The 25,407-nt window shown below is 38.9% G+C and overlaps 1 protein-coding gene across 2 annotated transcripts in view; it reads right to left on the minus strand.

Annotated features, from left to right (window-relative positions):
• Positions 1–25,407, minus strand: part of tln1 (talin 1) — a 115,719-nt gene that overhangs the window by 66,143 nt on the left and 24,169 nt on the right. Inside the window, exons 2-15 of one of the 2 annotated variants that reach the window (XM_054756210.1) lie at positions 21,786–21,948; positions 19,520–19,617; positions 16,865–16,994; positions 16,495–16,647; positions 16,231–16,373; positions 15,153–15,280; positions 13,259–13,319; positions 12,277–12,381; positions 12,048–12,203; positions 5,664–5,765; positions 2,797–2,873; positions 2,419–2,599; positions 2,057–2,170; positions 1,852–1,960 (exon numbers count right to left, since the gene is read on the minus strand). In XM_054756210.1, the coding sequence (XP_054612185.1) occupies positions 1,852–1,960; positions 2,057–2,170; positions 2,419–2,599; positions 2,797–2,873; positions 5,664–5,765; positions 12,048–12,203; positions 12,277–12,381; positions 13,259–13,319; positions 15,153–15,280; positions 16,231–16,373; positions 16,495–16,647; positions 16,865–16,994; positions 19,520–19,617; positions 21,786–21,915 (1,687 nt within the window). In that variant the 5' untranslated portion in view covers positions 21,916–21,948. Of the gene's footprint in view, positions 1–1,851; positions 1,961–2,056; positions 2,171–2,418; positions 2,600–2,796; positions 2,874–5,663; positions 5,766–11,797; positions 11,816–12,047; positions 12,204–12,276; positions 12,382–13,258; positions 13,320–15,152; positions 15,281–16,230; positions 16,374–16,494; positions 16,648–16,864; positions 16,995–19,519; positions 19,618–21,785; positions 21,949–25,407 lie in introns of those variants that run through there. The other variant, XM_054756211.1, reaches the window with a different exon arrangement.

Consider the following 25,407-nt stretch of genomic DNA (forward strand, 5'->3'; position numbering starts at 1 on the left):
CAGTATCGGCCAGATAACTATCGGTGGCTAATAATATCGGACATCTCTAAATAGAACTTCTTTCCCCAACCTAATTTCCCAAAAATGTCAACTTTATTTCTTTTGTTTGTTTCTCATAATATTATGACTTCTTAAAAATAATATATTTTTCTTTAATATTTCTGCTCCATGCGCGAAAATGACATTATTTTTCCTCATAATAGTTTAGTCTTGTAAAATTGTGATTTTTCTCCTCGTTACAATATAAAATTTTTCACTTAATATTTGACTTTATTCTCATAAAATTAAAGCTGTATTTTTTGACATTATTCTTATGACATAAGACTTTTTCCGCAACCTAATTTTCCAAAAATTACAACTTGATTCGTTTTGCTTGTTTATGATAATAATTTTTTGGGGGGTTTACATTTCAAATTTATGCTACTAAAATTATGATATTTTTCCATCCCAATATGATGACATTATTCTTGTAAAATTAAGATTTTTTCTCATATTATTTTGACTTTATTTTTGTAAACTTTCTGCTGATTTTTCCATTTTTGTTAAATTCAATCTTCTTCTCGTAAATGTTCTTGTCATAATTTTGACTTTATTCCCATAATATATTAAATTGATTTGCGACACTCTTTTCCCCAATCAAATGTCTACTTTTTTTGTTGTTTTTCATAATATTACAACTTATAACCAAGTCATTTATTTATATATATATATATATATATATATATATATATATATATATATAATCTCCATGCTACTAAAATGACATTATTTTGCCTCATAATATTGCAACTTTGTTCTCGTAAAATTGCAACTTTTTTTCCTTGTTAGATTACAACTTTTTTCACTTAATATTTTGACTTTATTCTCATAAAATTATAGCAGTTTTTTTTCATTTCTGCTTTTTAAAAATTTTCCTACTATCTCAACTTTCTTCTTGTAATTTTTTTTCTCGTAATTATGACTTAATTTTCATAATATTTTGACTTTATTGTTGTAACATTATAACTTTTCCACAACCCAAAAATTACAACTTTATTCATAATATGAAATGTCTTTTTCTTTAACATTCCAAATTTATGCTACTAAAATGATAATATTTTTCGTCATAATATTATGACATTATTCTCGGTCGACGTTTTCTTGTTAGAGTACAACTTTTTCTCCAATATTATTTTGACTTGATTTTGTAAACTTCCTGCTGATTTTTCCATTTTGCTGTTGTTTTTCTTTTAGTTTTCGTGACGAATTCATTCACGACGCTCTTTCCCCTAATGTCCTGTATTCTCCAAAAATTACTACTTTTTTTTGTTGTTTTTCATAATATCACAACTTTTAAACAACAATATCTTTTTTCTTTAATATTTCATCTCCATGCTACTAAAATGACAATATTTTTCCTTATAATATTACAAGTTTATTCTTGTAAAACTGCTAGTTTTAATACAACTTTTTTATATTTCGACTTTATTCTCATAAATTTATCACTGACTTTTTCCATGTCTGCTTTTTGTAAAAAAAAAATTCATACTAATTCAACTTTCTTCTTGTAAATTTTCTGCTAGTAATTATGCCTTTATTTGTATAATATTTTTTTCTTTAGTCTTGTAACATTATAACTTTCTCAGAAACCTAATTTTCCAAAAATTACAACTTTATTCCTTGTTTTGTTTGTTTCTTATAATATTACAAATGTTTAAAAGCAACTAAAATTATGTTACTTTTCCTCATATTATTACGACAATATTTTCATGAAATTACGACTTTTTCTTGATAAAATACAACTTTTTCCTCCTAATCCAAATACATAGCATAAATACATAAATACAAATACTAAGCAAAAACTATCTTTACCTGCAGTAAGGTTAACCATAGAGGCAGTGCCTGCCGTAATGGCATCCACCTGAGAATGGATCTCATGTTTGGACTCGTCCATCTTGTTCTTCCGCCAGGCTTGGGATGCCTTCAAGAATGAAAGCACATTGTAAATCCACTATCCAGCCTTTCACAAGGTCAAAGTGTTATCTCTGGGGTGGAGTGGAGAAGAGTGACATCTTACAGCGTCTGTTCCCAGAGGGGGAAGGGTATCAAAGTCATCAAGAGAGGCCTGAGCAGCCTGGACAGCCTGCATACTGGAGTTGATGGTTCCAGTCAGGGCTTGCTGAGCTGAAGTCTACACATACATAAGTCATATGTATTACTGATGTCACATCTATACACAAAATACAAATACACATACAAGGTATTTTTCATAACAACTTCATTTAAAGATGTGGGGTTTTTTGGGGGATGTTGCGTCAGTGATGTCAACATTTCCACTTAGGGACAATAAGAAGATTGATCAGGACACTGGAATGACTGCAAGCCAAGCTTGGTCATGTGTTTTGAACATGTAAAGAAATACAGGTTTCCCAGCGTTACCAGTGGAGGCATGTGTCCCCGGTGCATCTGTCCACTGGTGATGTGTTGCTTGGCCTGAGGCATGGAGCCCATCTGGAAACTCTCTGGACCGCCGGCTCCTGAGCGCATGATGGCTGGCAATGCCACTGAACCCGTCTCCACCTTACCCACCTTGTTGAACTGCTGCTGCAACACTGTTGACCTGAAGAAGACACGTTACTGATGCAGCTCAGTGCAACAGAGAGGAGTATGGAAAGCATTTGTTGAAAAAACGATTCAGTGTGTCAGTAAAATAGATACATTCTTGTGTACTTGTGACTGCTTCAAGCACACAAAGGCTATGCTGAAAGGGCGAGTGACTAACACTATCACTATTTCTACATGTGGAAACACACTCACTTTTTAGGCGATACAGAGTCTTCCAACATGGTGGACTCTTCATCTCCCTCCAGGCCAAAGTGGTCTTTGCTTTTTTTCTGTCAGCAGTAAAGACATACTCAATGGGTGACATGTCAGGTGAGTATGCTGGCCGTGCAAGTGCCTGTACAGTCCTCCTTCGCTATATCGCGGTGTGAATATCGCTCCCTCACGATAATTTTTTTCCAAAAAATAATAACGTTATTTTCCGGACTATAAGTCGCACCAGCCAAAAATGCATAATGTAGTAAAGTAGAAAAAAAACATATATAAGTCGCATTTTTGGGGTGAATTTTTAAAAAAATAAAATCAGAGACCAAGAACAGACATTTCGTCTTGAAAGGCAACAATAAAATGGAGAACAACAGGCTAAATAGGTGGTATGTTAACGCAACATTAACAGTTATTCAGATAACTATACCCTAAACAACATAACATAACTAGTTTACTTGCAGTTTGTAATCTGCAGAATATGATTTCCTTTTTGAGGGCATTTGTGTTCTGTCTTTCTCAGTCGTCTTTATAAGTTGATGTTTACATTGTAAATTTTCAGAGGTACAGGAGTGATAGGAGTAGCAGATACTGGCACACGTGCCTAGAGCGCTGTCTCGCGGCTGTCAGTGTGGGAAAAAAAAAACACATATAAGTCGCTCCGGAGAGTAAGTCGCAGGACCAGCCAAACCATGAAAATAAGACGACTTATATATGGGTATAGTAGTATAATAGTGCGACTTGTAGTCCGGAAACTAAGGTAATTTATAAATGATCACTGTTGCATGGTTGACTATGGCCTATTATTAGTCAAAAAATATTGAAAACCAAGTTATATGTGGTATTCTGGTCACTAGGCATCAGCAATGTTATGAGACATGACGTTAGATTACATTCCCGTTCACACTGCATGGAGACTGGCTACTGCGCAAGCACGGCCGAGCCGACATGCCATGACTGAGACGGACATGCCATTCTGAGATGGAGTGGAAAAAAAGGTTCTCCTGTCATTCCAGGTGGAAGTGGTAAAATTTTGGCTTCTTTTTCCTTCTTCACCACTGCATTTGAAACTATTTAAGTTTAGAATAAGTACATTGGAGAGGCTAACTATTTAGCTTGGTAGCTGGCTATGCAGGCGGCGGCCATCTGATATGTGATACCTGCAATGATACAGTAGCCTGCACAATGTGATGTAAACAAAAAAAATAACAGGAGTGTGAAAGTGACTATTTGGGTATTAGTTCTTTTCTAGAGAGCTCTATTCATGTTAAAAGCTGCATTTAGAAAGTCATAAACATTAACATTGAGTCCTACTTCGTGGAAATTCGCTTATCGTGGAACCGATTAACCGCAATAAACGAGGGACGATTGTACTGTTTTCAGTTTCCAGGAATTGTGTACAGAGCCTTGCAACATGGGACCGTGCATTATTATGCTGCAACATGAGGTGATACTTGTGGATGAATAACACAAACAATGAGCCTCAGGCTCTCGTTCCAGTATCTAAATGGCATCAATACAGTAAAATGCACATGTGTTGTGATGGAGTGGCCCATAGTGGCAGTGGGGTTATGGTATGGGCAGACACGTATGTTATGGACAACCAACACAGGTGCATTTTATTGATGGCATTTTGAAAATAACAAGCATGTTTGGGATGCTCTGGATCGGCGTATATGCTATTTGAGGCAAATGGTGGTCACACCAGATACTGACTGGTTTTCGGTTGCTCCCGGACCACCCCCAATACAGTTCAACTGCACATTTTGGAGTGGCCTACTGTGGTCTACCTAAGGCACACTTTTGCAAAAATCATGCTGTCTCATCAGCATCACGAATCATGAATGATGAATGCTCACTAACACAGATTTAGACAGATTTGTCAACAATATAGATAGATTCCGGTACTTTATTCATCTCCAAGAGAAATGCACATATTTGAGAGATATCAATCTTTTGTATACATAGAAAAAGTTTTACATCTTTGAGTTCAGCTCATGAAAAATGGGAGCAAAATTGTATTTGTTGAGTGTAGTTGCAGCATGTAGCAGCATTCTCATCTTTACGGGACAATGGAAGCACGCAATTGTCGACTTATGCACTCATCCTTGTCCCTTTACAAATTTCACGGGAGGTGAAGTGTTCAAAATCAGTGCACCCGAGCAGCCGCCGGCGCGTGTCGCCAACACAAACGGGTGGGGCACCTCCCGAGGCACGAGGACAGACAGCAGAAGCGGGACGCCGCCTACACGGCTGTAGCTCTCCACTTCCACGCCGAATGCCTCGCCTTTTCGTCCGATTTTAGACAGACTGTCCCTCACTTGAAATAAGTACAGTATGGGAAATGGGACACTACAAGGCATGCATGCACACACACACACACACACACGCGCGCGCACACACATACACAATGCAAAATGGATTGCGAAATTGAAAACCCGCGGCCCATGAGGGTGGCTGTGCCATGTAGGAAGACCAAAGCATCTGGTATTGTCCCACATACCATTGCATCCTAGTTTGTACAGTATTAATAGAATATAGGAGGGTGTACATCACCAAGCGTCGTCACAGGAGGACCTCCTGAATTTGTTGTTTCAGCACATGTAGTCACAAACACACACACGCACACACACGTAAAGCTGAGTTGTGTCATTAAATTGTGTCATGACTGCTGTCATTAAGAAAAACAATTAACTGTTTCTTTCAGTGTTTCCCCACCCACCAGTCTCCTCACACCCACCCAGGTGCTGCACATGTGGTAGATGGATAGCAGACTATAAATGCATTGTATCGTCATTGGGAATGATATTTAACACGAAAATATAATTCTTGCATGTGAAATACCTTCTTCTTCTTACCTTCTTGAGAATGATGTCAATGTAGCCAGCAATAAGTTGGGCTATCTGCTCTCCCTCAGTGGTTTGCACAGAGTAGTAACCGTCCTGGTAGTCCCCAAAGTCCTGAAAGCAAATCAAATAAAGTCTTTTAGTTTTCTCGTGCATCTGATACATTGTATCATATTTTGTGCTGATATGGTAATAAAGAAGAAATTCCCACTAGACTTCACCTCTCTGTCACACACTCACTCACCATAAACATTATATCACCCCAATCTAGCAAAAAAAAAAAACAAACAACAAAACACGTTTAATCTACTGCAGGAGTGCTCGACCTGTGTTCAGCAAGTTGCCATTCCAGACGACATATATTGCCCTAAGATCGTTTAAAAGGTAATCAATGGATTGCATTGATACTAGGAAATAATGTATTGGATTTAAGCACTGCAGGCTTTTTATGGATGTGTTTTTTTAGCGCTTTTAATGGTGAGGACGTTCAACGTTACTCGATTCAGTCTGCCTGTCTGTGACGTCATCGCCATGTGCCAGCAGACAACACAACATAGCAGATCCTCGGCGAGCGACAAATAATTAAGCCATCATTGTGGTCCAGTGTGTGGAAACACTTTGGCTTTTGCAAAGAGTGAGATGTCCTAAATAAGTCGCTCGCTGTTGGTAGGATTTGTAAAGGTCAAATAAAATACCACGGCAACACAACAAAAGGCGCCAGGGGATTGCTCTGAGTGTTGGATCATATCGCGTCATAAGAGTGCTTCGAAAGTTAAGTTAAAAAAACTCATGGATTGGAGATTCTGGACGAGATAAAAGGTATGTAGGCTATACCTGTAAATTCACTTTCATATCTGCAGATCAAAATTGTGCTAAAATCTGATGATGCAAAATATGTTAACTTTGGCCGGGCATTATTGTGTACATGCAATTTGTATTGCGGCGTGGGAACAAATACAGTGTGCTCCTGCACTGCGAACGCAAGGCCTACATGTTATTATTCATATATGTATACATATCATACCCGCACTGTCCAGTATCTAGATATTTATTTCACAGTCAGACTGGTCGAATTTTTGGCTAAAAAGTTACTGAATCGGGACACCCCGAGATTTTGGTGAGTTGCGCCCCCTTTTGCTTATTTCATAGGATGAGGAGGGGAAGAGGGAGTGGAGGGAAGAGGAGAAGAAGAAAAAAGGGGCTGGACATTCTGCAAAGCTACTCTTCTGTTTTCTGTATTCACGACTTTTGTTGTTTAACTACCTACAGGTAGATCCTCATGGAAGACAGTGAGAACATTAAGAAGACTGCTATACAATTCATTAGCTGGAATGTCAAGGGGCTGAATGGACCTGTTAAAAGAGCCAGGATATTTCATCATCTGAAGCATTTAAAATGTGCTGTTGCATTCCTCCAGGAAACACACCTTTTGGTGAAGGATCAAAACAAGCTAAAAACAGGTTGGTTAGGTCAGGTGTTTCACTCAGACCTTGATTCTAGGTCTCGCGGTACCGCCATATTGATACATAGAATAATTTAATTTAACTTAACTTAACTAATATTACTCGGGATCCACAAGGGAGGTTTATGATGGCTACCGGGGTCCTTTATCATAGGCCTGTTGTGTTATTTAATGTATACGCACCAAATTGGGACAATGATAAATTCATGGGGAAAGTTATTTCATTAATACCTAATACCTATTAATGCCTAAATTCACAACAACTTATCTTTGAAGGAGACCAAAACTGTGTAATAGACCCTGTGCTAGGTCGCTCCAACCCCAGATCCACAAATGGCCAGGTTGTTGTCAGCCTTCATGGACCAGATGGGGAGTGTTGACCCATGGCGATTCCTACTTCCTCAAGGCAAGGCATTCTCTTTTTTTCCCCACCACTCATATAGTAGAAGAGACTATTTTTTTTTGTCGATCGGAATTTCCTGCCCTTTATTACAAAAGCTGAATATTCAACTATAATAGAATCAGATCACTCCCCAGTATTATTAGACTTTGCTTTCTCCCCGTATAAAATGAAACGTCCTCCCTGGAAATTGGATCGGATCCTGCTTGGTGATAAAGCTTTTTGTGATTTGATATCCCAAAAAATTGCCGACTTTTTAGAATTTAACAAGAAAGATAGAATATCCCCCTCTCTTCTCTGGGAGTCACGAAAGGCAGTAATTAGAGGGGATATTATTGCATACTCGGCCAAAATGAAGAGGATGAATAGAGGTAAACAAGAGGACCTCATTAAATTAATAAACACAGAGCGTCCACTGCGCCCTCCCCTGAATTATATAAAAAGAAACTGGACTTACAAATACAATATAATTTACTATCAACTGAAAAAACAGAACGTTTACTGTTAAAATCACGAGGATTTATTCATGAACAAGGCGATAAGCAAGCCGCCTCTTGGCGCAGCAGCTCAAGTGTCGCTCAGTATCTCAGCAAATTCCACAAACAAAGAGAGTAAATGGAGAACTAACTATTGACCCCTCGTTTCATTCTAAATTGTACACGTCTGAAAGTACCAATGACAACACTGACAGAGAGCAATTTTTCAACAATGTCCAGACCGCAAAAATCAGTGCAGCACATTGGATGGAGGCCGAGCTCCCACTAAAACAAGCAGAAATTGCTAAGGCAATAATGGCGCTGCAAAATGGTAAAATGCCTGGCCCCGACGGATACCCAATTGGATTTTATTTTAAAAATTGCTGCGAAATTATCCCCAATCTTACTTGATACGTTTAAGGATTCCTTCTCCATAGGGTCACTCCCGCGTACACTGACTGAGGCTACAATTACTCTTTTGTTAAAACCAGATAAAATTAACACTGAATGTGGTTCATACCGACCCATATCCCTTCTAAACGGCAATGTGACAATTTTAGCTAAAGCTTTAGCCTTGTGCTTGGAAGACACAATGCATGATGTGATGTCAACGGATCAAACCGGTTTTATCTTCACAAATATTCGTAGACTCCTAAATATCCATTCTCCTGCGTCCCAAACGTTGCCTGAGGTGGTCATCTCGGATGCGTAGAAGGCCTTTGATAGGGTGGAGTGGGAATACTTGTTCGCGTGTCTTGAAAAATTGGATTTGGCCCTAATTTAACTTCAGGGATTAAACTCCTATACTTTTCACCCAAAGCCTCCGGAACTACAAATGGCAAACAATCTAAATATTTCCAATTGTCAAGACGGACCCATCAGTCAACTATTATTCGCTTTAGCCATTGAACCTTTATCTATTGCACTTAAGTCACTTCCATCAGTATATGGAATCCACAGAGGTGGGCGAGAGTACAGAATATCTTTGTATGCGGATGATCTGTTGCTGTATGTGTCAGACCCCATTGTAAGTGTACCTCATATTGTACACGCCTTGAGAAAATTTGGTACATTTGCAGGACACAAATTGAATCTCAGTAAGAGTGAATGTTACCTGGTAAATGCTATGGCTCTCCTGTTGTCAAAATTACAAAGGACATAGAAGAACTCTATCAGGAAAACGTTTGTGTTCTGCTTGAAAGAGTTAAGTCAGTTTTAAAAAGTTGGAAATCACTTCACCTGTCTTTGGCAGGGAAACAAAATTGTATTAAAATGAGTGTGTTGCCAAAATTTCTATACTTATTTCAGTGTATACCAATTTATTTACCTAAATAATTTTTTTAAACTATCGACAAGGCCCTCACCTCATTTATATGGGACGGTGGGAGGCCTACAATACGATTGGAACTGGCCCAAATTAAAAGGTGGTCTGGGGCTTCCAAATTTTAAATCATTATTACTAGGCTAAAAAACTGATTTCAAGAGTTAAGGAGTGTATAGCCTCTATTAAAGATGCAGCTGTTCAAAAGATTAGGGCAGACTGGGAAAACCTGGAGTTACCTTGGAGGAGGATGTCTGGAATAGCGCACTGCAAAGGGTAAACGATAGCACTTCTTGTGCAAGATTAAGTATAATACAATTTAAGGTTTTGCACTGCAGTCACTACTCAAAAGCAAGATTGGCAAAAATATACCCAAATATAAATGAAAGTTGCAATAGATGCCATACGGCCCGTGCAAATTTAACTCATATGTTTTGGTCCTGCCCATCTCTGACCCTCTACTGGTCCATGATCTTCAAAACTCTGTCAGAAGCCCTACATACTAACTTTCAACCCACTGCTGCAGTGGCTACATTTGGAGTGGTAGACGAAAATTATCCTACAATTAGGAGAAGTCGCAAAAAACATAATCGCTTTTACAACACTACTCTACAACACTACCCTACCGGATGAATGACCTAATGCAGTTTATCCAGTTAGAAAACATAAAATACTCATTAAGGGGGTCTAGAGACAATTTTTTTCTGTTTGGAATCCAGTACTGACATACTTGCATAACTCAAAACTATCCTCACTTGACAGGATTGGGTGGCCCATATAATAAAGTGAATTCAATTCATGTAACTCAGTGAGGAGTGTGCAGCTTTACGGTACAGATACTATGGATATTTTATATCCACATTGTTATCGTTTGCATGTATTCATTCCGTCTCCATTGTTTTGTTTTGTTTTTCTTCTCTCTCAATTTATCCGAGTTTCCCTCCTATTTGTCTTTTATTGGGGGGTGTCCCTGTTGTTCGTGGGTGGGGGGAGGGTGTGGCAGGCGTCTCACCTGTGTGTTATAACACAAAAAGAATAGAAAACCTGAGCACTGTTCCAAAATGTGTCTACCCTTGATTGTATGTTTGTATGACTGCATATAAGTTAATGTACATACATTGTTGGTGCTCAATAAAAAATTACATCAGATCGTAAATAATAAATGAACCAATATCATCCTTGAATCGTATCGGCAACCACAAATAGCGATAGGAATCGAATCGTTATTAAAATGAATCGTCGTTACACTCCTACAGGTAATCAAAATAGTTGATATCATTCAATAATTCACAATTCAATATGTCAATAAATATAACGATATATAATTCCTCAATCGTTGTGTACATCACCTGAGTAATATGTCAGTCAAAGTAGCTATGTAGCTTTCATTATACACTACCGGTCAAAAGCTTTAAAACACCCCAATTTTTCCAGTTATTTATTGAAATTCGAGTTGTTCAAGTCCAATGAAATGGTACAAAGGTAAGTAGTGAAGTGCCAGAGGTTAAAAAAAGGATGAGGTTACCCAAAACTGACAAAAAATGTATACAAATAGGCCTGTTTCAGGGACTACAAAATGGGTCAACAATGTTGTTCTGCAGAAATGGAGGTTGATCAAGCCTTGGCAGCTGGTGCAACTAATTCCTACAGGTGTTCCAAGTTCTGGAGTACTTACTACCTCCTCTGTCTGCATAAAAACAGTGTTCGGAACACACTGTGGTACTATACCCTCGTGAACATCGGTTGAACAGCACTGTGCTGGAGAAAGGCATTTGTTGCTGCAAAAATGGCAAGAAAAACGGGAATTAACGATGGAAGGGAGACAGACCACCTTAACACTTAAAAATGTAGGTTTTTCTTCCAGAGAAACTGGAGTGTTCTAAAACTTTTGACCGGTAGTGTGCATAGAGCTCAGGTATTCATCCAGTTAGCATTTGCTATGAAAAATTACAGAGACAAAAGAAATGAAAATTATGCAAAAGACAATTCAGCTGAAGTCAAGGCAACACATTAACAAGGTTTCAGCAATGGGCACATTTTCCAATTCATCATGAAATAGTACTTTCATAAACAGAAGTGTAGAAAGCATACATTTCTATAGAGGAATTCAGGACGCAAAGCGCAGCCATCAAACAATTCACTTTTTTCTACATAACTGCCTAACTGCTACAAGTGAACACATAACTTTTGTTATAGATATAGGCATCTTTACTTTAGTCAGTTAGTTTATCCATAAGCGGCATAATAAAGTTGAAAGTTGCATGTCCGTGTTGCTGGAGACAGCTGTTCACCATTTACATTGGCGCGGAGGTGCTAGAGCGAATCGGGAGGGGCGCTTGATGTCAACTGACTGCCATCATATGACATCTATAAAGTGACGGTTATGATGTGGGTGACACACGCGACCCACGCACAATCGACCGGTAGCTCGCGATCGACGTAACGGGCACCCTTGATCTAGCCTATCTAGAGGAATGCTTTTACAACCTGATGCTAGCTGTCTTTGTGCAAGACCGTACATGTTGAGTCATTTAGGGATGGCGCCTCAACAGCAAGCAACAGAAGGTTTACTGGAATGAAAGCACAACAAAGCTGAGAAAGAAAAACTAGACAAGAAGAGCTCAAAAGCATGAAGTCATCTTGTCAATGATGACACAATCTCAGTGGGTGGAATGCATGCAGATATGAAGTTCTCATCAAGTGTGGTATGTGTGTCTTTTGCACAAAAGGACCTCACCAGGGTGAAGCTCTTGGGAGAAGCAGCCCAACGTTTAATATTGGTCAGGTTCCATTCCTGGATCACCTCCTTTGTTTTCTCGTCCACCCTCATCACACTCTCTTTGGTGATTCCCAGGAGACGCGGCACTAGTTTGTTCTTGCCCTTCATCTTCTCCTACAAGAGGTTTCATGTTGGTGATTCAGTCAGCCCAGGTATACAAGTAGCATGTAGCAGACAGCGTTCATACCTTGACCAGAAAAAACGACACCCCGTAGGTTTTTAGAGACCTGGCCAGTTTCACGTAGCTGACTTTGGCTTCGATCTCTGTCATATTCTGGCAGTTTTTGTGTGCCTGTGTAGAAAATACAAACAATTATCTTTGTGCTGCATTGGCTGCAACACAACTACACACTTAGGCAGAGGTGGGCAAACTTTTTGACTCCTGGGCCACAGCGGGTTAAAAAATGTTGTGGAGGGGCCATCTATATATAGATGGTCATCAAACACAACAGCATACTTGCTCACATTGCAACAAAACAAAAACACATCGACAGCAAGTTAAAGCATCACATAAATCACCTGCTACTGCTACTCTGTGGGTGATAAACAACAACTAAGCACTAAACATAACACGTAACTTAAAACTGTTATTTACAAATGCCCGCAAGACATGCTGGGTAGTCCAGCGGCAACAACAATATGAAGTATGAACAATAAAACATTGGCTATCAAGAGCATGTTAACTCCTCCTTGTTTACTTCTCTGTCGACCTCAATATGTTTTGCCATCAAGCAAAAATGTTGTAAACGCGGCAAAATGTTGAGAGAAAGAGTACCACAAGCTACCCAGCAGTATATGGGTGCTTTTTTGGCATGAGTATTGTGCGTACATATTTATTTGTATGCCCACATGGTGCAGTAGGTAGGTTACTTTGTGTGTCGTGTGTGTGTGTTGACTTTTTTGTACAAGTTACAGATTCCATCTGACTACGTTGGCGACTCAAGCGTGCCACATTAGCACTGCAAGTTGTGTTCCCGGCTACAGTTTCGATATTAAAGGTTTAAAATTTGGAAATGCCCGGCGGGCCGGATAAAGATGCTTGGCGAGCCTTCATGTGGCCCGCGGGCCGCAGTTTGACACAATGCACATGCAATAACACAGCCAAGCAAAGCAGCTAGAGTATGTGTATAAATCTATAACTGATATGTGTGATGGGGAAACAATTCTACCTGGAAGATCTTTTTCTCTCCTTTGTGTTTGATGTACTCTTTGGGAAGGAACTCCTTTAAACTGGAATGAGAAAAGGTCAACAGGAATCACAGTCAACTACTTTGGTGCTGACAATCTGTATCTAAACTCATCATGGGCTTTAACGTCTGACTTATTTATTTTCTTTCACTAACTTGTTGACTCAAATTTTGCAAATTTTCTCCACCATTATTTTTTATTTTTATTATACCATTGTATGAGATCTTATACCATTATTTTAGGTCTTATATTATACCACTACATGAGATCTTATATTATACTGTATCATTATGTTAGATCTTTTATCATACCATTATGTTAGAGCTTATATTATACCATTATCTCAGATCTTATACTGTACTGTAGTATGTTAGAGCGGATATTTAGGGGTGTAACGATTCATCCACTACATCAATGTATCGATTTACATTCCCATGATCCAACTACATCGATCTGTGTTCTGCAAGTTGCCATTCCGGACAACATATATCGATCTAACATCGTTTAAAAGGTAATCAGTCGACTGCATCGATACTAGGAAATAAAGCATTGGATTTAAGCAAGGCATGCTTTATATGGATGTGTTTTTTTAGCATTTTTAATGATAAAGATGTTAAATGTTATCCATGTAACAGTTTGATTTTGCGTAAGTTGATTAGACATGCCTGTTGAATGGGGCGCGCGGATGACGTCATGTAAAGGCGACTGTTACAGTGTGGCTGGCACACTGAATAACAGAGCCGACACGTCCTCTCCAAAGAGCACAAGTTCATGAGTTTTTGTCCTGTAAAGAATGACTCTAGATGCCCTACACCTCAGACGCTACACTCGATTCAGTCGGCCTGTGATGTCATTGACACGCTTTACACTGAAAAACTGGATGTGTTGGACCACATCGAGTCATACCAGTGCGTAGAAAGTCTGATGGTGCGAAATATGTTAATTTTGCCACGGAATTACTGCAATTTGTAGTGTGGTGTGGAAACCAATACAGTGTGCTGTTGCACTGCGGTAAGAAATGTGTTCTAACTTCTTTAATACTTGGTGTAGAGAAGTGAATGTGTGAAAATTAAAGGTCAAGTCATGTTTTACCGAATAGAATTAATCACAGACTTGATTTAATTCAACCCAGTCATTCATTCATTATTAATTGAACCTGTTAATTAATTAATTGTTAATTCAACCTGAAGTGTTGGCTGGACTTGATAAAAATAAAATGTGAATGCATTTGCCATTAATTGTTGTTTACTTGTTTGTTTATATCCATAATTAATTTATACACAATTCCCTTATGAAAAACAACGGGAATCCAGGTAATTATGTCACAGTAACATCGGTTGGATTTTTGGCTAAAAAGTTACTGAATCTGCTTAAGGTTACTGTATCTTTTCGGGTCGTCACATTCTAAATGAACCAATATCGTCCTTGAATCATTGACAACCATGAATCGTGACACGAATCTAATCATCATTAAAATGAACGTTACACCCCTACTTACTGTATATTATACCATTAATTAGAGCATATATTATAGCATCATTTTAGATCTTACCATTATTTTAGATCTTATATTACACCATTATATCATATATCTTATATTATGCCATTATACTAGATCTTATATTATACCTTTATAGTAGATCTTACATTATACCTTTATATCATATCTTCTATTATAACATTATATTAGATCATATATTCTAACATTATTTTAGATCATATATTACACCATTATATCATATATAATAGCATACCATGATATCAGATAATATATTATATTGCTGGGTGGAGTAAAGTGTACATTACACAAGCAATTTCATTGACAAAGCCACTAGAAAAATATAATAGTGAAAGAATAGTGAAGGCAACACTCACTCTAAGAATCCAGATTTGTGTTTGGATTCGTTGTGATCGCCAAACTGGATCTGACATTGATAACCTGCAAACTCACAGGCCTTGTCGAATGACACGGGATGAGAGCCATTAAGAATGTCATCACGGGCCTGAACAAACACACATACAGTAGACGTTACTCCTTAAGGCAACATTAAGAACTGCAAATGATCTTCAGCACACACATTTTTATATCATTTCATCATTTCATTCACATGTCCTGTCAGCCGTGCATGGAATCTAGCCAGAAAGTTTCATTATCCACCACAGGATTGACAAATCATCAAAACATACTTTTAAAGTTCATTGGTGTAGAGATACAGTCAGCCCTCGCCATTTCACACCATAATCATACCGTTTCGTGGCTGAATACGGCCTAAAAATATGCATATTTAAGAACATTTTGTTGCAGAAATAAAGCATTTTCAAGCATAAAAATAGCTCAATGAAGTAAACTATGTAGTATTCTACACTGGTCACTAGTAATGTTACTGTAATGTTGGGTGAGACACACAAGCACCAGACTTGATCGTCGGAGCAACAAGCTTTTATTGCAGCGTTCAATGATCTCACAACAGGCACAATACACGGGCTACTGTTGCAGCCGTAACCCACGCCAAGCTAAAACTCAACATCACTTCCTGTCCGCCGCCTCCACTGAGCTCCCATCGCAGCAACACACATGAGAATGAGTCTTATTTATTTCCTAAATGGCTTACTTTCTCTTATTATGTCTACTATATTGGGTATAGGAGTGTAAAGGTGACTATAGGGGTGTTATTTAATGTCTACAGCGCTCTAATAATGTTAAAAAGCATATTTAGAAGGTCGTAAACAGTGTAAATGCGTAAATATTCTATTTATAAGTAAGGAATCCTACTGAGTGAAAATTCACCATCATTCAGCTATCAATTTACTGCAATAAACAAGGGATTACTGTAGACTACAGGAGAGAAAGTGTTCATGTCAGTTGTAAATAAATAAAAAGGCAGACCAGTATATTATCTGCCTGCCAACTCTGGTGATTGCGGCAAGAAAAGAGAGACTGTGCTGTGTGTACCTGCACATAGAGCAAGTTGAGCTGTACAGGGTCTCTGGAGTCCACATTTTGGTCTGAGTAGAAGAACTTCCTTCTCAGCAGCAACATCTCCGTCTCCTCTACACCTTGTTCTCGTAAAGTCCGCCCGTGGTCCAACCAGTTCACTGGGGAAGACAGTCAATCCATGTAACTACCTCGTCAATCTCCAAGCAAAGATTTCCAATGACAAGGAAGATAGAGCATGTATTTTACAATGAAGTATAGGAAAAAACGTAAATGTCATACATTCATCATCTGTGTGGAGCTTCTGCTTCAACTTCTCCATCTTCTTGTCATCTCTGAGCAGTGTCTTGTCTCTTTTCAGGGTTCCTGTGGCTTCCTCCTTCTTCTCCTCACCAATGTCTCGCACCAGCGAGTACTCGTCATAGTTTGTAATGCCTAACAAACAACACACTCAAGTTAGTGGGTTTGATTTTCACATGAGGAATTTGATTATTTTGGGGTCCTCGAGGGCTTTTGAGTCCCACGGAAAAGGAAATTGTCGGAGAGATGTGCGTGTTCTGGTTCTGTGTGGTGTGCAACACGATATAATCACAGTGATTATAATCACTATAATACATCCAATGAAACAATATTGAAGTCTGTGTGAGCTCACCTATTCTGGCACAGATGGTCATGAGCATGTCGCTGACAATCTTGGAGTCATCCACCATGACAGTCTTCACTGTACCATCCAGCATGCGGATCTTCAGAGGCCTTTGCTTCTTCTTGTACTCCAGAGTGTCCTTGGAGGTGGAATGATGTTCAAGTTGATGTCAAAACGTGTAGGATAGACAAATATCCTCAATTAATAAACTCAATGATTTATCATATTGAGAAAACAATGGAAAAATGTTAAACTCTATTTCAAAACGACATAAAAGCCTAAAGTCCTAAATGAATGAAGGTTTTTTTTTTACATTAAACTATACTTAACATAGAGTATGTTAAGTGCTAAATGATTTTTTTAAAGAATTAAACTACTTACTATGCGTGTTTTTAAATTCAACTATACTTAATATACTTTATGTTTAAAGCGACAAGTCTACAAATTCCTAAATGAATTAATTTTTTTTTAATTAAACTATACTTAAAATACATTTAGTAATTATTTATGTTGTTTTTTTTACATGTCAATGTCTTCATTTTTTTTTAAACTTCAATGTGTACATTGTGGATTCCTGTATTCGTTTTGTTTTTACTTTATGCTGGGGCCTCTTACCAGGTCATCATTGTAAATGAGAAGCCATTCTCCATTGATCTTACCTGGTAAAGTAAAATGTGTTTTTCCAATTCTACAATACTAGGGTTGTATAATAATATTACTATGCTATAAACCGATAAACCGATAAACGGATAGAGATACGGCTGCATGGGTAGCAGCCTCCTACTGTGATAACAATCAGCCATAAATCCTTATATTAATGGATTGTAAAGAAGCCTTCAAACCCGACATTACTCACCTCTGACAGGTGTTAGCTGTTTTCTGTTACAGCCAAAGACGTCCCTTGGGAATTTCTCACGCTGTGCAAATATGTTAAACAATGGTGGATGTTGCAGTGTTGAAAAAGTTTCATGACATTTTTGAAATGCGCGCTAGGTTTGGTCGCATTAAAGACGCTAGCACACACACTTGTTGTGACCAGGTGGGGTCTGTATGCTGAGTACAAGTGCCACTACAAGCTAGAAGTGCTGGCGCGGATCCTGGAATGGACTGCTTGTATTACAGTCCCTAGGTAAAGTCTGTTGCAGCGGAGTGCAAAACTTGTCATGCAGAAGTTTCCCGTGGTGACACAGGACAGGGGAAGTTTAATACGACCAAACCCATCGCACACTTGAAGCAGCATCACACGGGAAACTCCCAAGAGACGACAAGTCATTAGCTACAACAGAAAAGATGACTAGGCCCTGTCGGTGGGGAGTAAAGGCGAGTTTAAACTCTTAATTCAGCACCCCGAGCGTAGCTATATCATGGCTAGCCGCCACTACATTGTTGTTGAAACTATACACCAGGTACATAAAGAAGTAAATGGGTCAGTTTTTCTCATACCGACTGTTGCCAACCATTGTTCCCTGTTTCAGTAACGTCACTCGATCAAGCCTTTTCTAATATTCCACACTATAAAATAAGTCATAAAAGTATGTATGACTCGTCCTGAACTCGGCATCGGCCGATATTCAAGGCTGCAATATCCGTATTGTATCAAAAGTGAAAAAGTTATATCGGGACACGCCCTACTACAAAAGAGCAAATGTCTCACATCTTCACCATCTTATCTTTGCCTTCAAATTTCACTCCACTGTCTCCTCCCAGACGAGGACAACAAGTCATCATCAGGTCAGGAGGGGAGCCGGACAAGCTTAAGATTGGAAAAGCGGATGGACCTCAATGAGTGCCTGCTAGACTCCTGAATACCGGTGCCGTGCAGCCATCACTACAACACGAGCCTGTGTCTTCACCAAGTCCCCACCTCAGGCTTGAGGTTCCACCCCCTAAAAAGAGGCACCCCACTGACCCAGGAGACTACAGACCTGTTGCCCTCACTTTTTTAAATCATGAAGATCCTAGAAAGGCTGGTCCTCTCTAACATTAGTGGGCGCTGCCATTATCTACCTACTCCACAGGGCTCATGCACTTGTGGACACCACTATGAGGTTCCACCTTCCCAGTGCCTTCAACATGATGCAGCCACAACTGCTGCGTGAGAAGATGAGGAGCTTGCACGGGAATCCTCCAGTAGTGTCCTGGGTCACGGACAAGCTGACTTTCAGACCCCAGTATGCGTCCTCCTACAGAACACACTCTGAGCAGCACAGGGGGCCCCACAGGGAACAATCCCATCCCCTTTACTGTTGGCCTTGTACACTGGACGTCCAGCATAATACAGGCAACTACTTTCTTCAGAAGTTTTCTGATGATAGAGCTGTTGTTCGGTGTAAAAGGGGAGGAAAGGGAGAGGAGTAGAGGGTGACTATTCAGGACTTTGTGGACTTGTGCGACCGCAACTATTTTAAGCTGAACATCAAAGACCAAGGAGAAGGTTCCAGGGTAAATCCAGCCCAGTGACCAGTGTCTCCAGCTACAGGTCCCTCAGAATTAAACTGGACCACAAACTGGACTAGACCTGCCATTCAGAGGCTCTGTATAAGAGGGGAAAAGCATCGTTCACTGGACAAAGGACTTTTCTGTGCTCACAGCCAAGTATCTTGCAGTATCGTAGGTAGGTTTAAGCATAAAGGCGGTGTTACCCTTTTTATAGGAGTGACTCACCCCATTCCTCAACATGTAGTAGTCCAGGGCTTTTCCCGCTTCCAGCCAAATGCCTTTCTTGGGGTCTTCATCGGAGAGAAACAGCCCATAGTCGTTGGCTGAAAAACACAACCAAAGTACTGAGTCCTCCTGTGGTCTTTCTTTGTCTGCCTATCATTGTACTACAAGTATGTGATGTATTGCAATACATCTGGACTAACAGTATGCATGTTTAAAATAAATTAAACCATTACCAAATTAAACCATCATTGCTCTAAGTGTATGTAGGCCAGTGGGTTTGTGGATGATACATTTGTTACATACCAAATGAATAACCAAACAAAACAGGGGTAAGCCAACACTGCTGTCAAGTGGCCAAATGACGCACATCGCAGCTTTGAAATTCCTACACTGGCCTGACATGAAATGATGTTATAGTCAGCTTTCTTTAGGTGGAAAAAAAGGAGTTTTAGGAATGAGACATATTTGTTGTGTTGATACGTAATTATAACTGGCTGAGAAGTATGTGGCTACATTTAACTTGATCAATTTGAACATATAACAAGGGTTCATTACAAATGTTACACATTTTTACAGTAAAACACATTAAACAGTTCCCTTCTTGGATTTTAGGTTTCGGTGTGATTTTAGGACCAATGTGCTAATACACTATGTCAAAATTAAAACAAAATGATACAGTAAGTGTTACAAAAAAAAAAAAATAATAACAATAGCGAGGCATGTTACTGGTGAAAGGTGAAATAGAGCAATCCTTTGTTTATGGCGGTTAATTGGTTCCAGACCCAATTGTGATGAATGAATTTCCACAAGGTAGCAATCCTTATTTATAAATGGAATATTTTCGTAGTTAGAGCATAGAAAACCTGTTTACAACCTTCTAAATACAGATTTTAGCATTATTAAGGCTATCTTAATGTGAAATAACACTCCTATAGTCACTTTTAAACTCCTATTACCTAACATAGTAGACATAATAATAGAAAATAACACATAAGTATGACATTACATCACGAGAGTCCAAAGTGCGACCCGGGGACCATTTGCAGCCCACAGCACATTTTTAAAAAATAGAATTTAACAAGAAAACAAATTTGAAAAAATCAGCAGTGATTTTAAAAGAAAAAAGTCAAAATATTTTGGATTTTTTGTTTTATTTTGTCTAATCTAACGAGAAAATGAAATTTTACACGAATAATTTTGTAATATTATGAGGAAAAATAATGTGATTTTAGTAGCACAAAGTTGAAATATTAAAGAAAAAAAGATGTAAGTCGTATGTCGTAAGTCTTAATATTATGAGAAACAAAAAAAACAACAACAAAAAGCTGTCATTATTGGAAAATTAGGTTGCCGAAAAAGTTGTAATAACAATAAAGGCAAAATATTATTGGAATCAAGTCATAATTACGCAAAAAATAAAATTCCAAGAAGAAAGTTGTCAATTTGTGTGTCAATAAACATTTCAAAAACACACCTGCATTGTTTTGTGACTCAGTTAAATAAAAAGTTTGTACATTTCTTATAATGAATGTTAAAACCCCCCCTCGTCTCGTGGACCCAATCTCGTGCGTCGTCTCGTCTTGTGACACCCTATTTGTTAATGCAGTTATCTTAACTTTCATCTGTTGATTTGCTATTACGTCATTTGTTTCACATTTTTATATTTTTTTTTGTGCAATGTGTATCGGTGTATTTTGATAATAACAAAGTTTCCATTTGCTTTTTTATTAAGATTGAATAAAGAGGTCGTGACTCAGCACCACAATCGCTTGCTGGTTCTTGCTCATCTCCATCCATCACAGCAACTACATCACAACCCACTAGTCGACCACAATGCTTACATAAACACTAATGGCAGGACTCCAAAGGGTTAACGTAAAAAAGTCTCCTTAACGCCCGATGGTAACAAAGGCATGACCCTAATCTGGGTAGATCAACAAAATGATCCCAAACACTGCTGACTGGAAATTGCCTCAACTCTTGGGTGTGGCTTCCCTTTGATTGTCATCTTGCAAATGAATGAATAATAGTGACAGTCTGCTGCACATTACTGCATAGAATACTTGAAATGATTTCTTAATGAAAGGAAGTTGAATAAGTAAAATATCTTCAGTCGAACATTTAAAAATATATTGTTTGTCACAAGAACCGGCAGGCCATCCGTCCACAACTATTATTATGCTGCACTTCTCTGTGAATAATAATGGCTAATCTTTATCATTCCCATATCCTGCGTGTGTGCGTGTGTTTCCAGACAGGAACTCACGCTGTCCGAGCTGCGCCTCTGTAACTCTCTCCCTGATGATGCGGCAGGCGTCATACACCATGGTGGAGGGCTCAAACTGCATGGTCTTCACCACATTGCCCACGCCGATCTTTAGTGACAAGGCCACCATGATTGCTGCTCTTCACGTCCACCCAATTCACACCTGAAAGAAGCAGAATGTTTCCACGTGCTTGTTATAAGAGAACGTGTACACTGAAAGAAATAAAAGGAACACAAACAACACATCCGAGATGTGGATGACTGAAATGTTACAGTTATCTTTATTCATGCCATGGTGGAATGCGTCAAGAGGAAAATAACAAGAGAATGATCAACGGAAATGAAAATCATAAACCCATGGAGGTGTGGATTCAGAATCACGCTCAAAATCAAAGTGGAAAAATCACATCACGGGGCTGATCTAACTTCTGTGGAAATTCCTCAACATGATTCAAAATGACGCTGGACAGTGTGTGTGTGTGTGTGTGTGTGTGTGTGTGTGTGTGTGTGCCTGTATGCACTCCCTACAATGTCTGGGCATACTTAGGGCCCTATGATTTCAGTGGTAACGGATTTGCAAACGGATGGTGAGGAGAAGGAACGTTTGCCTGGGGAAGTTTTTCCCCGGTGGACCACTCAATCGTGGCGGAATCTCATCACAAACACTAGCCCGCCCCCACCCAAACTAAACACGTCAAAATGCCAACCTGAAACACAGACAAACGCCTTCAAAACACCTCTCTTACGAAGCGTGAATGGAAGCTAGCGGGGTTAGCTTAGTTTAGCAGAGCATGCTAGTGCAGCTGTATGTGTGTGACTCAGGCTGTATGAGTGTTTACACCGTGTTGTGTTTCACCACTTCTTAATGCAAACAAGCGTTTTACGATGCCCGCTGACGTCATACAAGTTGTGAGTGAAATAAGGAAGGGGGGCACGTTTATTCTTGCTCCCAGCTCGTCTTAACCATCAACAGACATTCTCAACACACTTCCGGCCTTCCAGTTAAGAGTGCTGTTTGCCACATGAACAAAATAAGGGTGTCATAAAAAACATCTTACATTTATAGCGCAATTGGAATTGCATCGGTGACTATGTCTTCCTTAATTACAGTTGTGCAGAAGATGACAATGTGTGCAGAAGATGACATCCCATTAGAAAAGTTAGCCAAGCTACATCCGTTTCTGAATTATTGGGCAAAATTGACTCATGATGTATTGCATCAATAAATGAAGATTTTTGCATTTAATTACTGGATGTTCTCTTTACTGTCACAAAAGTACACCCTCTATGCTGATAAAATAAGTGTATAAGGTAAAAAAACGGAATTAAAAAAATTCAAATGGAATTTAAGAAGGTAAAAAATAGGGCCCTACATAAGCCTGATGACACCACCAATGTTCTCCTGAGGGATCTCCTCTCAGACCTGGATCAGTCAACTCCTGGACAGTATTTATCCCCTTTTCCACCAAAAGTGGAAAAGCAGATGGAAAGACGTGCTGGGGTGAGTCTAGAATCCACTGCTTGTATCGAAGTGCCAATATCAGAAATTTTAGATTCAAGCCGATATAATCCTATACTCTTTTTTCTGCTTATATCGATCCCGATATCCAATATCAATATCGGATATGGACATCCCTACTAATAACCCACAAATGTATAAATAAATCCACACTTCAGAAAAGTGAGACAGCTGATATTATCAGCCATCCCTTCTTGGAACACATCAATTACAGTATCTCCAGTTCCAAGAATACTCTCCACTTGTCTTTAATTGCTACTGTTCACTAAGGATGCTAACAAATTAAATGATCAATCAACAAGTTCTTCTTCACTGGAAAACTTCCCTGAGTGTACTACTGCAGAAATGTGAAAGAATCATGACGGATTCAGGAGAGACAGCATAGTGACTTTGCAGCATAAACCAACATCTCTCCTTGCATGTCAGCATGTGTGGTTTGGTTGTGTGTTATAATAGTAGTAGTGTGTCAATTGAATTTCTCCTTCTAACCAGTATAGTAATATACTCTATATAGCATAAAAAACATACAATGGTGTGAAAAAGTGTTTACCCCTTTCCTGATTTCTGATTTCTTTGCATTTTTGTCACACTTAAATGTTTAAGGTCATCAAACAAATGTAAATATTAGTCAAAGACAACACAACTGAACAAAAAATGCAGTTTTTAAATGAAATTTTTCATTAAGGGAGAAAAAAAAAATGCAAATCTACATGCCCACCCCCAGAAAGAAAGTAATTGAGATCTATCAGTGTGGGAAAAGTTATAAAGCCATTCCTAAAGCTTTGGGACTCAGTGAAGAATCATCCAAGAGGTCACAAAAGACCACACAACAAAATCCAAAGAACTGCAGGCCTCATTTGCCTCAGTTAAGGTCAGTATTCACGACTCCACCGTAAGAAAGACGCTGGGAAAAAACGGCCTGCATGGCAGAGTTCCAAGACCAAAACCACTGCTGAACAAAAAGAACATTAAGGCTCAATTTTGCAAGAAAACATCTTGATGATCGCCAAGACCTTTGGGAAAATACTGTGGTCTGACAAAAGTTGAACTTTTTGGAAGGTGTGTATGTCCCATTACATCTGATCTGTAAAAGTAACGCCAAATTTCCGAAAAAGAACATCATACCAGCAGTAAAATATGGTGGTGGTAGTGTGATGGTCTGGGGATGTTTCGCTGCTTCAGGACCTGCCAGACTTGCTGTGATAAAGGGAATCATGAATTCTGCTGTCTACCAAAAAAATTGACTAATATTTCAATTAGTTTGATGATCTGAACTGTGACAAAAATGCAAAAAAACAAGAAATCAGGAAGGGGACAAACACTTTTTCACACCATTGTATGTTTTTTATGCTATATACAGTATATTACTATACTGGTTAGAAGGAGAATTTCAATTGACACACTACTACTATTATAACACACAACCAGACCACACATGCTGGCCTGCAAGGAGAGACGTTGGTTTAAGCTGCAAAGTCACTATGCTGTCCCTCCCGAATCCGTAAACCGTAAAAAATAAGAAATCGGGCAAACACTTTTTCACACCACTGTATATATACAGTACATTCAAATTGTAATAAATGCCATGCTATTGAATCCCACTTACACAGATTTGTGCTGTATCTCCCTCATCCCTGCATGCAGGCGGAGGGAGGAGGGGCGGGGCAGAAGCCGGCCGACTCTAGTCGAAGCTTAGCGACAGCATCTGCGGTAGTCAGCAAGGAATAATCGGTAGCTCAGTAATGAGCTAAGTACTTCGAATTCAGAGCTTAAAAAAAAAAAATTTCACCACCTTAAAACTTGGCACGAGGCCTGTCACAATAACAAATTTTAATGGTCGATAATTGTGCTAAAATTTATCGACGATAATAATTTCAACCTTTTTTTAAAACCATATTGTTATTTGGTTTATTATTATTCAACGATCATTTTGTCATATCAAGCTAATGTACCTGAGGCACAGAAGCCGCTTACTTGAACACTCACAAATCAAGGGACGTCGCTACTTGACAACCGTATTGAAAGCCTGCATTTCTTTTGAAACGTAGCGAGCGACACTGAACGCGCACCATTTTGTGTCATTTAATATTTACACCGCCAATC

Source organism: Dunckerocampus dactyliophorus, chromosome 17, assembly GCF_027744805.1.
Source record: "Dunckerocampus dactyliophorus isolate RoL2022-P2 chromosome 17, RoL_Ddac_1.1, whole genome shotgun sequence".
Lineage (NCBI taxonomy): Eukaryota > Metazoa > Chordata > Actinopteri > Syngnathiformes > Syngnathidae > Dunckerocampus > Dunckerocampus dactyliophorus.